The sequence below is a fragment of the Dermochelys coriacea genome, chromosome 10, assembly GCF_009764565.3.
Source record: "Dermochelys coriacea isolate rDerCor1 chromosome 10, rDerCor1.pri.v4, whole genome shotgun sequence".
NCBI lineage: Eukaryota > Metazoa > Chordata > Testudines > Dermochelyidae > Dermochelys > Dermochelys coriacea.
Window position 1 is genome coordinate 30,225,946 of NC_050077.1, and position 13,082 is coordinate 30,239,027.

The 13,082-nt window shown below is 48.0% G+C and overlaps 1 protein-coding gene across 1 annotated transcript in view; it reads right to left on the reverse strand.

The window, feature by feature from the left end:
• SEC14L5 (SEC14 like lipid binding 5) overlaps positions 1 to 13,082 on the reverse strand; it is a 53,838-nt gene that overhangs the window by 22,113 nt on the left and 18,643 nt on the right. The window contains 3 exon segments of the mRNA XM_043493266.1: positions 534 to 662; positions 3,259 to 3,390; positions 3,526 to 3,675. Of these exon segments, the coding sequence (XP_043349201.1) occupies positions 534 to 662; positions 3,259 to 3,390; positions 3,526 to 3,675 (411 nt within the window).

A 13,082-nucleotide genomic window follows, 5' to 3' on the forward strand; every position in this document is an offset into this window, starting at 1 on the left:
CAGGCACCCAGGGCTTGTCCTTTCTGTGTGCGTATTCAGGAAGGAGGCTTCCTGTGAGGGGACACTGGTCAGGGAGTGACTCCAGGGAGCCTGGACTGCGCATGGAATGCAGCTCTCACCCAGAATAATTCCTGTCCAACCTCTCATGGAGATATCCAAACAAACAGGTTGTTTTGCTTGTTGGATAGTGGCTTAATCTCTGCTCTCTACTACAGAGACTGAGACCCAGGGCAGGGCCCAGCTGCTCCTTAGAACTGCGTTCTCTCTCTTTACTGAGAACGAAACTCAGGCAACAGCGAGGCTAAGGGACTTATTCATGGCAACGGCACGGGGGAGAGTTGGTCACAGAACCTAGGTCTCCTGCCGATTTCCACTCCCTTGATCTACCCATTAGAGAACATTGCATCTCATGACCCTTCACGCTCACTGCCATGGCAACCTTCGACCCAAGCAGCCATTTTACTTCCCCACTTCTAATGGGCTGTGGACACCTGAGCTGCACTTCTCGGAGCTAGGGGAAAGCCAGCTCTCACCCGCTTGATGTTGGAGGTGTACTGCTTCATGGCAATTTTCTCCACTGTGCTTTCAAAGCCAAAGAACGACTTGATGTCAAGAGACGCAGACTGTTCAAAGCACGTCCACTCTTCATTCTCGGGGTGAACCTAAACTCAGACAGAGACAGGCCCAGGGTCACACAGCGCAGAGCAGACCAAGGCTGCCAGGCTTCACGCCAGGCAGTAACGGGGCTGTTCACTCTCCCAGGCTGCAGACCAGGGGGCTTCCTATAGGATGTAGGTCTATCAGCACTTAGTGATCTGATTAATCAGGACTGCGATGCTCAGTCTGACAGAAGTGTTAGGACACATCCGGAAGACAACCGCTGTTAGGATGGGATTCTCCCCACCCAAGAAAATCAAGACTAAACCCACCTCTGCTGCTTGGCTCCCCAAATGGTAATGGCAGGAGTAGAAAGAGCATTACAACAGTGCCATGGTTGTAGATGCAGTACGTGCACATAGCAAGAGATGGTCACCGTGAAGCAAACTCGCTGCCAAACCAGGGCTGCTCACTCAGCTGCCCTCCAACAGAGCCTGCAGCGACTCAGCCTTCAGACATGTGGCAGCAGCTTGTCCCTGAGCAGAGACTGGGTCATTTGAGCCTGGGGTCATCTATTTCCCCAAGCCGGCCAGAGCTGCTGATCAGTCTGTGCAACAGTACTGCCTAGCCAGGAACCCTCCTGCTGCCTCTCAGCGTAACGGACTCTCCAGCCTGCTCTTGAGCCTGTTCCTGCCCCAGCCTTGCCTGAGCCCAGTTCCAGGTCTTGTCCTTGCGATACTCCGACCTTACTTCAGCCCTTGCCTCCTGACCCTCGGACTCTGACTACCCAGCTTCAAACTTTGGCCCACACCTGGACTCCAGCTATGGTACTGACTTGGCTTGTCCCTGGACTCTGATCTCTGTTCTAGCACTACCCTCAACTCAGCCCAGCTCTGACCCTACATCCAGCTTTGACCTCCGGTCCAACTGCTAGGCCCGATTACCAGGAGGAAGCACCTGACAGTCATTGCCACTGCCCCAAAGAGTTCACAAGCTAAATAGATAAAGTGAAGGAGGGGGGGAATTATCCTCTCCTGTTGAACAGATGGGAAACGGATGCCCAGAAATTAAACGACTCATCCCAAGTTGCCCAGGAAGTCTGTGGCGGAGCGCGGAACGAAATCCAGGTCTCCTGAGTCTCAGCCACTTCCTTAACCACAGAACATCCTTCCTCTCTAGGCAGTCTCCCTACATTCTTTTCCTCAAGGAAAACACCCACATAGCTCTTTCCTTGACAAGGAATAGCGGTGTCTGCCTTTCCCCTTATGTGTGACTGTTTTAGCCCAGCAACAGAGTACAATAAAACCTGACCTCACGTGCACAGAGATCTGTCAAGAACACAATGTCCCTATAGGGATTATAGGCAGCAGCCAGAGAAAGATCTTATTTCTCAAAGGAACACAGCTGGGGTTGAAACATGAGAAAAACCTGTTTCCTGTACACTCCCACAATTAAGAGGAAATGGGCAAAAGTAGACAGCAGGAGCATCTCAAGGATGCAGACAACTAGTTTCTCCCTTCTAGAAAGCAGACTCATCTCGGAAACCCAGCAGTTCCACTCTTGAAGGAAGGTTTTCAACACACTGCAGTCAGAAAAATCCCAGTAGCATGAAATCTGGCACTGGCACGCACACACACAGCATCACAGCTGGGTTCACCGAGCAGCATCTCAACACAGTCAGCAGCTGAGATAGACCCACGGTGACAGCGATGGAAAAACTTGATCCATTATCATTTCCATGAGCACCACACCACACAGATGTTTTTGGGCAGGGGGTTAAGTTATTTGCTTCGCTAGGAGCAACAGCCATTGCGAGCATCTTTGATTTCAAGAAGCTGCACTAACGTACAAGTGCTGACAGGGCAGATAAGTAACATGATCTGGACTTTTGTTTAGGAAACATGGTGAGGTATCAGATTGCTTCCAGAAATAGATGAAGCTATTTTTAATGGTGATTGAACCCCTGTGGCCCAGATGCACCGATATGGTACAAATACTCGGCAAGTGGAACACGCTGGGTGATATCTTCTTAGGCCACAGATAAGCAGCATAAGAACTTTATCTAAATGATCGACACAGGAGCAACCTGGAAGTCCTGAGGACAGAAAGAGCATGACAGGGAAGCCAGGAACTGCGCTCATTTGGGAGCAGTATGAGAATTCAGCTGCCCCAACTACCTCCCCTACTCACCACCTCAACTTCCCATCACAATAAGTACTTGGGCCTCCTCCCTAAACTGCTAGAATCATGCCAAGGCCAAACCCCAACACTGGCCAGACATCCGTCTTAACTCTAATTCTAAGCCCGGAGAACTAGGGGAACACTTTACATCAAATCTAGAGCCCCACCTTGCTCTCTGATCTCACTCCAGGACCTAATGCTCCAGCCAAGGCAAGGCAACTCCTTCCCCCCAGACGAGCTAGCTGCTGAGCAGTCCCACCTCTGGGAGTGCCTTCAGGTGCCCATCAAAATGAAGCCCCCAATCCAGGTCAACGGGCTTCCAAGTCACATTGGATTATGGCCCAGCATCCACACTCCTCCGAGCGCCCTCACCTGGCTGTTATTCCAAGGCAGAAGGCTTCTGCTACGGTCGCTCAGCTGCTCTGGCTCCCCACATAGTCAAGAGGAAGAGGAAGGCTGCTTGGGAAGAGAGGCACTTACCGAATAGGTACACATCTCAAGGACGACAACACGATTTGCAAAAGTCTCGTTGTGAGCCTCAATGAGCAGCGTTCGCTCCTTCCAGTTCAGAGTGTTTTTCTGTATGAAAAAGACGTACTCTACCCCAGCGATCTGAGAAGGAAGGAAGAACAAAGCCATACAGAGTGTTAGATGTGGGAGCAGAGCAGTCACCACGGCTCCAGACTCTACTGCCCAAAGCAGCAGACACAAGGAAGCCCAGAAATGCTGTATGCATTAGGCTCTCACCTTCTTCAGCAGCCGTGGAGCGTCCACATTCAGTTTGCAGCTCCGTTCGACGATATGAACAGCTCCATCATCGCTCTTTGATTCCTGAAGGATCTCGCTGCCCAGGAAGACAGGGATCTCTGGGCATGTGGGAAAGCGCTTCTCGTAAGCCTAGGAGACCCAATGAAGAATAAGGCTATGCCTACACTGGAAGTGCTGCAGCTGTGTAGACACTTACTACAGTGACAGAAGGGGCTCTTCTGTCGCTGTCATAAGTCCACCTCTCCAAGATGTGCTAGCTAAGTCAACGGAGTCTACACCAGGCCTTAGATGAGCTAAACTACATCTCTCAGGGGAGTGATACCTAACTTTGTAGTGTAGACCAGCCCTGAGCCTCAGCCACCAGGCCATTCATAAAGACCTCTGCTGTCAGGCCACAGAGCTACAAAATCGTTTTCATCTCAGAAAAGAGGAGCTAATGCAGAGGGTTAAGTATAGCATGCTGCACAACTGCACACCAATCTTTACTAAAGCAGGGCTTAGCTAATCCCTAGTAAGATTGTAGAATCTGTGTCATGGGAGGTTTGAGAACAGGATGACAAAGACCTGTCAGGGACAGCCTAGATCAGTGGTCCCCAAACTGTGGGGCATAACCCTCTAGGGGAGCACGGAGGAACATTCGGGGGGGGGTGCAGCAGGTCCCAAGGGTGGGGAGAGAGCTATGGCCAGTCCCGCTCTGCCCCCAGTTCCACCCTTTGCTCCACCCCCGGGCCAGCTCTGCCCCGAGCCACAGCTCTGTCCTCATTCCCTCTCCATCTCTAGCCCCAGCTGCTCTGCCGTCAGCCCAAGCTCTTCTGCCGAGGAAGCTTTGGCTATGCAGTAATGGAGGGGAGGGGAGGGGAGGGGAGGGGCGCAGTGCGGACAGTTTCCATTATTGGTAAGGGGGAGGTGAAAAGCGCAACGGGAACATTATGTTAGCTAGCGGGGCCCCTCCAGGTTATGTGGTAATGTGAGATATCTGAGAGCCAGGTGATTATTGTGGGTTGGTGGAATGATGTTCCACCTCTGGAGACCAGAGCTATAACCCTATAAGGTCAGAAGTAAGACAATTACATTAATTTCCATCTTCTCCAACCCTTCTTCCTCCCTCTTCCCAATTTTGGGCATGTCCCAAAAGTCTTGCCTGACTGAACAGCAGTCTCAAGAGGCCAGAACCGGAATAGCTGCAAGTCAGAATTGAAGTGCCTTAGCAGAGCAGTGCATGGCCCCAGCAACACAATAGCAGGGGATAAAGAACAAGTGTTTGTGTGATACTTGCACTACATTAGCACTGGCTGGAGACAGGTAAATTCAGGAGAATTAAATTCACTCCCTTTGTGCCTCTCTGAGTAAAGTGCCCTAGAAATGCAAGACTGGAAAGGACCTCAAGAGGTCATCTAGTCCACCCCCAAGCTGAGGCAGGACCAAGTAAACCATGGCCATCCCTGACAGCTGTTTGCCCAACATGTTCTTAAAAACCTCCACCGATGGGGATTCTACAACCTCCCTTGGAAGCCTAGTCCACAGCTCAACCAACCTTTTATAGCAGTGGGCCCCAAACTTTTCACATCACACACACAACCCTTATCCCAAGGGTAAGCCACAGTTGGGGCAGGTCTGGGGGTGGGAGCGGGACTGCAGCCTGGAGCCATGGCTGGAGGTGGGGCTGGGACGGGGAGCAGAGCCGCAGCCAGGGGCCACGGCTGAGGCTAGGGGCAGGAGGGGACTGGAGACAGGGCTGTGACTGGGGACAGAGTAGAGCTAGGTGGCTCTCCCCTCCCGCCCATGGGGGCTGGCCCAGGCCTTGCCATGCGTGCCCTCCTAAGGGGACATGCCCCACCATTTGGGGACAACTACTTTATAGTTAGAAATTTTTTTCCCCAATATCCAATCTAAATCGCCCTTGCTGCAGATTAAACCAATTACTACTTATCCTGCCTTCAGTGGACATGGAGAAGAATTGATCACCCTCCTCTGTATAACAGCCTTTAACAGATTTGAAGACTGTTATGAGATCACCCATCAGTCGTCTTTTCTCAGGACTAAACCTGCCCAGTTTTTTTAACCTTTCCTCACAGGTCAGGTTTTCTAAACCTTTTATTTTTGTTGCCATTCACCGGACTCTCTCCAACTTGTCCAGATCCTTCTGAAAGTGCAGCACCTAGAACTAGAGACAAAACTCCAGCTCAGGCCTCACCAGGGCCGAGCAGAGTGGGACAATTGCCTCCCCTGTCTTACATGTGACATTCCAGGATGCTATTACCATTTTTTCTTGTACTTTTTTTTTGGGGGGGGGGGGGTAACCACATCACATTGTTGACTCTTATTCCATTTGTGATCCCAAGTCCTCTTCAGCAGTACTTCCACCTACCCAATTATTTGCCATTTGTATGTATGCTTTGGATTTTTCCTTCCTGAGTGTAGTACTTTGCACTTGTATTTATTGAATTTCATCTTGCTCTGTAAATATTTTTAATGTTAGTTTATCAGAAAGGTTCTCCCCAGCTAGGGGTGGGGTGGTAGGAGCAAAGAGTGGAGCAGGTGTCAAGAACTAGCTGCTGTTCTTCCTTAGTCCATCTTTATCTTAAGACAAAAGCCTTCAGCAAAACACAAGGGATCCACCAATTCTATAGGAGTTTGCAGGGGTTTAAACTTGCCATGTGATTGTGCGGCACAAAGGATAGCTAGAGCAGGTCAGTTCATGTTCATCTGCCTTGAGCCTGTAGGCTTGGCTGTCTGAAGCCTTAGCCTGAACTTTTGACTTCTCTGTCAAGCTAGCTGCTGAAGAGTTGTAGGGCAATGTGTGACTTCAGCAAACAGAGCCATATAGGTCGTGTGTGTGTGTGTGTGTGTGTGTGTGGGGGGGGGTAGGTAGAGGGGGTCTGTGACAAACCTGGGGGGGGGGTGGGTATGGGTGTGTGTGTGTGGAAGATGGGCCTGGTGATACTCAAAACAGACAATATTTGTAATTTGCAGCCAGGCTTTTGAACCATGCCAGTGCCAGACTCTGACAGCGCAGCATGTGTCCTTGCTGGCACTTGGGTCACTTTCTAGCTACTGACAGGTTTCAGAGTAGCAGCCGTGTTAGTCTGTATTCGCAAAAAGAAAAGGAGTACTTGTGGCACCTTAGAGACTAACAAATTTATTTGAGCATAAGCTTTCGTGAGCTACAGCTCATATCCGATGAAGTGAGCTGTAGCTCACGAAAGCTTATGCTCTAATAAATTTGTTAGTCTCTAAGGTGCCACAAGTACTCTTTTTCTTTCTAGCTACTGTACCTGTTTCTGGCCATGCTCTTAGTCCGGGGAGGTGTGAAGTCAGACTCAGGTTTTTGGTATCCTTACAGGAGTGTTAACAGCATATGTAATATATTATACAAGTCAGAAATGAGGAAGGCAGGTGCCAAGTAATACCGCACCTTGGTGGCCCAAGGGGTAGCTTGCAGCTTTCATTGGCCTAGTGTTGAGAATCTGATGCTAAGGAATGGCTGGGTGGAACTGCCTGAAGTAACCCTTGCCTAAATGCTCCAGGAAAAAATTAATTTTGGGGAGGAGATTGTTTTTTTTTTTTTCTTCCAGGGGACAAGAGGGTGAAACCAGTGGTCTTGGGACAGTGAAGGTCATGAATTTGGAGGAGGGTGGGGGAAGCAGGGAATGTTAACCCCATCCTCCTCTTCTGTAAGAGAGATTGGTACGCTAACAATGGCAGGTTTCAGAAAACAGGTAATTAGGGATGCATGCCTAACTCTGTGACCCTAGAACAAAGTGCAGCATGGGAACCAGATATCTGGGAACATCCTTTGGCACGATCTGGCATTGTGAATATTCCAGCGAGGCTTGAAAACCTGTAGCAAATCAAGCTGCTTGAACAATAAGATTCCTTTGGCCAATGAGACAGCTTATCAGGTTGGTGAGATTAGACTACTGGCGATTAGCCAATCGCTCTGGGAAGCTTTTAAATTTGCTTTAAAACATCCCTTCCTCAAAAGAGGATGGCCTTAATGGAAGGCCTTACAGACCTGGGGAGATCTGCAGAGACTAATACAGGACCTGGGGACATGACTTAATGAACATGCTAACAACAGACAGAGGGCGAGTTAAGGACATGTGCTCTGAAGGCCAGAATTCCACGCAGGATAGTCTCTCTTCCTACTCTGGAAATTTGAGCTTGGTGACCGCCAAGAACTAGATGCCATTCCGTTCAGAGATCTAAGAGCAGGGGAGCTGGAATGTGTCCTCAGAACCCTGTGCTATTTTAAGGGTGGGTGCTATTCCCAGCAGCAGGCCACACAAGCATGGGCGGTGGGAAATCAGCCTCCCAGATGCTGTAGGTGTACACGCTGCTTTGGTAATTGACAGCCCCTATGCAGGCTGCATTGTGCACATAATGACATCTGAGCTTTCTGTGGTTGGTTGGCTGAAGGGACTTGCACTTGTGTATGATGCAAGAGAGTCTTCCAAGTCCATCATATTTGCTCTATAGTGACTGGGAGTTCCTGGCAACTTAACCCAATAGCCCACGTATAGCTGAGTCCAGCCTCCATTTGCACCAACAGCAAAGAAGTCTGAAGGGAGCCATGAGACTGTTGCAGGAAGAACCCTTTCCACCTGTGACAGTGCACCCCATAAGGCTTTATAGAAATAAGCTTATGAAAGTATAGATGACATAACTGGAATATGTTTTATGCTACATATGCCATGTAACATATCTCTGTAAAGGTTATGATCTACTGAATCTATTCATCCTATGTGTATGCATGTATCATTTTTGTATTCAAAGTTATGAATATTAGCTGTATACTTGTTTGATTTTAAACAGCCTTAGTAAGGCTTTTGGTCAGCTTCTTTAGAAAGGAAGTTGCAAGTTAAGGGCCTAATCAAGACACACTTAATGGACAAAGGATCTTGGAAGACTCCAATCCACATAAGAAGTCTACATGAGGATGTTCAAGGTAGCACATGAACCATGACTGCTACCTGTAAGTTCTGAGTCATGGATGGACATGTGACTCCAAAAATCCATCTTGTACCTGGAATTCTACACAGGGTGAGGGAGAAGTATCCACCCACAAGAGAAAGTCTATTTAAACCCCTAGGAGATCCCTCCATTTTGTCTTCAGCTGGCTCAAGAGATAACCTCTCCACCCCCAAGGATACCTGAAAGAAATTGGAACAAAGGACAGTAACCACAGGAGTGTGAGTGATTGCTGGACCCAGACTAGAAGGAGACTAGTCTGTAAAAGGAAGCTTACTGGAACTCCTCTGAGGGTGAGGTTCTTACTGTATTAGATATAGACTTGTGTGTTCTATTTTATTTTGCTTGGTAATTCACTTTGTCTGTCTGTTACAGAAAGTAGTATTTAAGTGGTTCCAAGTAGTATTTAATAAAATCATTTTACTTATTAATTAACCCAGAGTATGTATTAATACCTGGGGGGGTAGCTGTGCATCTCTCTCATCAGTGTTATAGAGGGCAAACAATTTATAAGCTTTTTACAGGGTAAAAACAGATTTATTTGGGGTTTGGACCCCATTGGTAGTTGGGCATCTGAGTGTTAAACACAGGAACACTTCTTAAGCTGCTTTCAATTAAGCCTACAGCTGTTAGGGGACATGGTTCAGACCTGGGTCTAGGTTTGCAGCAGGCTAGTGGGTCTGGCTCAAACCAGGCAAGGCACTGAAGTCCCAAGCTGCCAGGGGAAAGTAGGGGCAGAAGTAGTCTTGGCACATCAGTTGGCAGTTCCCAAGGGGGTTTCTGTGATCCAACCTGTCACACCATCTTCCTCCGTTTGTCTGCCCTAGGGACCTCGGCAGGAGTCATAAGCCCCTTGTATAGTACATGCTCCTTTTTGTTCATTTATTTACAGTTGCACCCACCACCACACTAGACACTTTCCATAAAACCTCCTCTCTAAAGAGCTTGTAGGACAGACAGACAGACAAGTAGAGAGAAGTTAGGGGAAAGAGAGCAACTTGAATGCATATCAGCTTGATTCACAATAAGCAGCACGGCAGTGGGTTATAAGGAGGTACTCAAACACTGACAAAATTCAGGGGAGGCCTTGCAGATAAGCTTGGGGTAGGGGTGTCCCATGCATAGGAGGCAAGGTCTGGAGGTGCTGTCAAGTTTTACTACATGAATGCTTCACATGCCATGGTTAGAGGTTTGTAATGGAGCTAAATTTGGGGGTGGGGAGGAGGAAGTGGGTTTTGCATTGTGTATTATTCCATTCTCTTCACTTAATGCCTTTCAGCAGAGGATCTTCAAGTGCTTCACAGAACTGAATAGGAATAGAAAAAACTTTCCATAAGTTAAAAAAAAATGAAAACTTCCTCAATTTTAAAAACTTCTCTGTAGTGTTGGTAATGCAATCTGCAGCACTGGGCTAGTGCAGGACTGGGTGCTGGGGAGGAAGTAAAACTGACTAGTCTAGCATCACTGTCCAAAGGAAGTCAAAGTCAAGGAAACAACCTGCATTGCTAGGGAAAGCGTACGTAATGCACAGCATTTGCCTAAATTGAGCAGCCCCTCCTTTTCCTTTATTTCTCAGTTTTACATCTCCTCCTGGAAGTCAGTCCTGGTGTCCTCAATCCTGAGGTTACCCTATTACCTCCTAGAAGGCGAGTTGGAGTAGGAACTACACCACTGCTTCCAGCAAAGAGCCCAGACCAGCAGAGGGAGAGCCAGGGAACACAAGTCACAGTAACAGGAGGAGGCAAAAAAGACTGCAAAACATTGCCCAGTGCCAGTTTCTTTCTAGGAAAGGCCCCTGAACATGTGCTGGAAAGGTGTTTGTCATCTTGGTACCTGAAAGAAAGCACATCTATTGGGATGAAGCACTAGTTCACTCAAAAGGGACACTATCCATTTAGGTCACTGTATAAATCAACATGTCACTAACTATGTTACCAATACAGATTGTTGGAACTGATCTTAAGATATTCAGTTTACTTTTCACTCCTGATGCTGTTTATTTTTGGTGCTTCACATAGCATGGACATCCTTCAGGGCCTATGCGCTATGCATATTGCTGCTCTGTCAACTCCTAAAATAATGAAGCAAGACTAGTCAATTTCATTTTCTTTATAGGCCAAGTTTCTAGGCAGTGTTGCTTCCAGGTTCTCATACACTAGTACATTATGCAATGCTGCAGGGCAGCAGTTCTCTGCCCAGCTGTTTCCTTGGGAAGGTCAAAGCCAACGCAACATTTTGCTTGGGCCAAAGATTTGGTAAAAAGCTCATTTTCACAAAGTCTAAAGATGCAGTCAAATTTGGCCTAAATACTTGCCTCTTTAGTAAGAAAAAGGTTGGTTTAAATCGCTATGAAATCTAAAAATGTAAAACATCTTAAAGCAAAGGAGACATATTGCTTCTTTAATTCAAGCACAGATCTGGTACCAGGAGTCCACTCTGCAACATAGAGTAAAGACCACTACTGCTCTACCTCCCCCTTCCCCACAATGGAATAGGTTACCCCAGTAACAACAAGCTTAGAAACAGCAGCCACTAACTAATGAGTCACTGCTAATGAGTCACTCCTTCCTATTAGAAGTAGGCACACAGCCCCTATGGAGTAACTAAGATAACAGCCCAAACACACATTCTAAATAAGCTTTATCTCCTGGTTTGAGGAAGGATTCCTCTTCTACATGTCAACCTTAAGCTCTCTGCTAATCTTCTCTATACACAAACAGGAACTCTGAAACTACAGTAGGTCATGGCAGCTGTCTGTGGGTCACGTGGAGGAGACACTGGAGAGCTGTGCCACAATGCTCTGGTAAACCCCATAAAGCACTACTGGCCACCCTGGTACCCCTTTCATCACTGCAGATACCGGGGTGCGCTGCTAAGCAGATACCAAGTGTGAGGCTGAACTTTCACCCTCAGCAGCTAGACCCACCAGCACATTTCTCCTCCAACAGGCAGCAATCACGACCCTAAAAGGGGAAAGGAGAAGGAGGAGTTTTGACATTAACCAGCAGTTGCCATTCCCCCCCATCCCCAACTTCCACCACCAATCACTCCAAGGAGTTTAAGACGCAGAACAGAAAACAGCACAGCCAAATGGAACCTGAACGGGACTTAATGTTACCAGCCATAGTATTAGAACAAGCTAACCTGCTTGCATTTGCCCTTCAGCTCCTTCCTTGCTGCAGTAATTCTTCCCTGAATTTTTCCAAGGAACAAGCCCTTTGGAGTCATGACTCTGCAGGCACTGGACTAGTCAAGAGCTAAGTTCCTTTTGGGTCTGTAGGCAATCCAATATGATTTAAGTGCGTACAGCAATGAGCGATTCAGTCATCCCGTCCCCCTCCTTTCAGAGTGACCCACTTGGGACAAATACTTACTGAGCAAAGCATTGCTCACCTCCAGCTTTCACTTTCTGCAAATCCTACAGCCTGACTCTGCCAAGACTCCACACCAAATCCAGGCCACAGACTGGAACTGCCCCTTCCTGCTACAATCACTTTCCAGGGCTGACTTATTACCAGATCAGGAGAAAATCCCCGAGCAACTGATCTGAACAGCTGCAACAGCTGCCTGGGCAACTCCAACCCCTGAATACACCCTATTAGCCAAGTGCCAATCTCACCATAATAGTTAGCAAAATGATTTTTCCTTATGCTGCACACAGACCCCTTACCCTTGAAAGGGGTGTCTATAATGGTTGTCAATTCAGGCCTAATCCATTCTATGGCCTTGTCTACCTCAGAGGTTATAGCACTAGCTTTTGCACTGCTATACTATCAATACAGCTTCACTGGTGGTAGCAACTACGACAGAACCAGACAGGTGCAGACAACCCATCAGGGGGTTGTAATGTTCCAAGCAGCGTAGACCTGATCTGAGCAGGGTTAGGTAACTCTGTGCTTCGCACACTTGCTAGACAGGACTCCAGTCACACTACCAACAGCGGAGCTGCAGCAACAGTGGGAAATATAAGCACAAACCCTAACACGCACACCTGGCCTAAGTACTACTGTGTTTTTGGAACCAAATTGGGACACCCATTTGACTGGATACAGCCAACATGGCTGAGTTACGCGCACAGCAGCATTTTTCCCTCACACCAGTCACGTGTCAGCCATGGTTGTAAGTCCACACCGCCAAGTGTGTCTCCATGCACAACAGCATGATCTGTTCTGCTAGCCCAGATCAGCTCAGCATGCACCATCCACAAACCACCAGGAGCAGCATGTGGAGCAACATGCACACAGTCAGAGGAAGCGAGTGGCCAGCCTGATTCCATAAGCACTGTTAAGGGGTCCTCCAAACAGTGTTATGAGCTGGTTACAGTCCCAGACCTAGACACAGGATTAGCCATGTTTACAGCCAGCCATACCACAACAGGTTATAAATTCAGGTCAAGTTATAGTGCTGGGAGAACCTCGGGGGACCCTGAGAGAGTGAAAGTGCAACATGAGAGAGATTTCTCTCCAGTAAAGGAAATTACACCCTCTAAAAAAACCTCACAATCCTTCTGAAAGAGGGGGGCATTCCCCTCCCTTACACCACCCCAAGCTACTCTGTTCCTATCC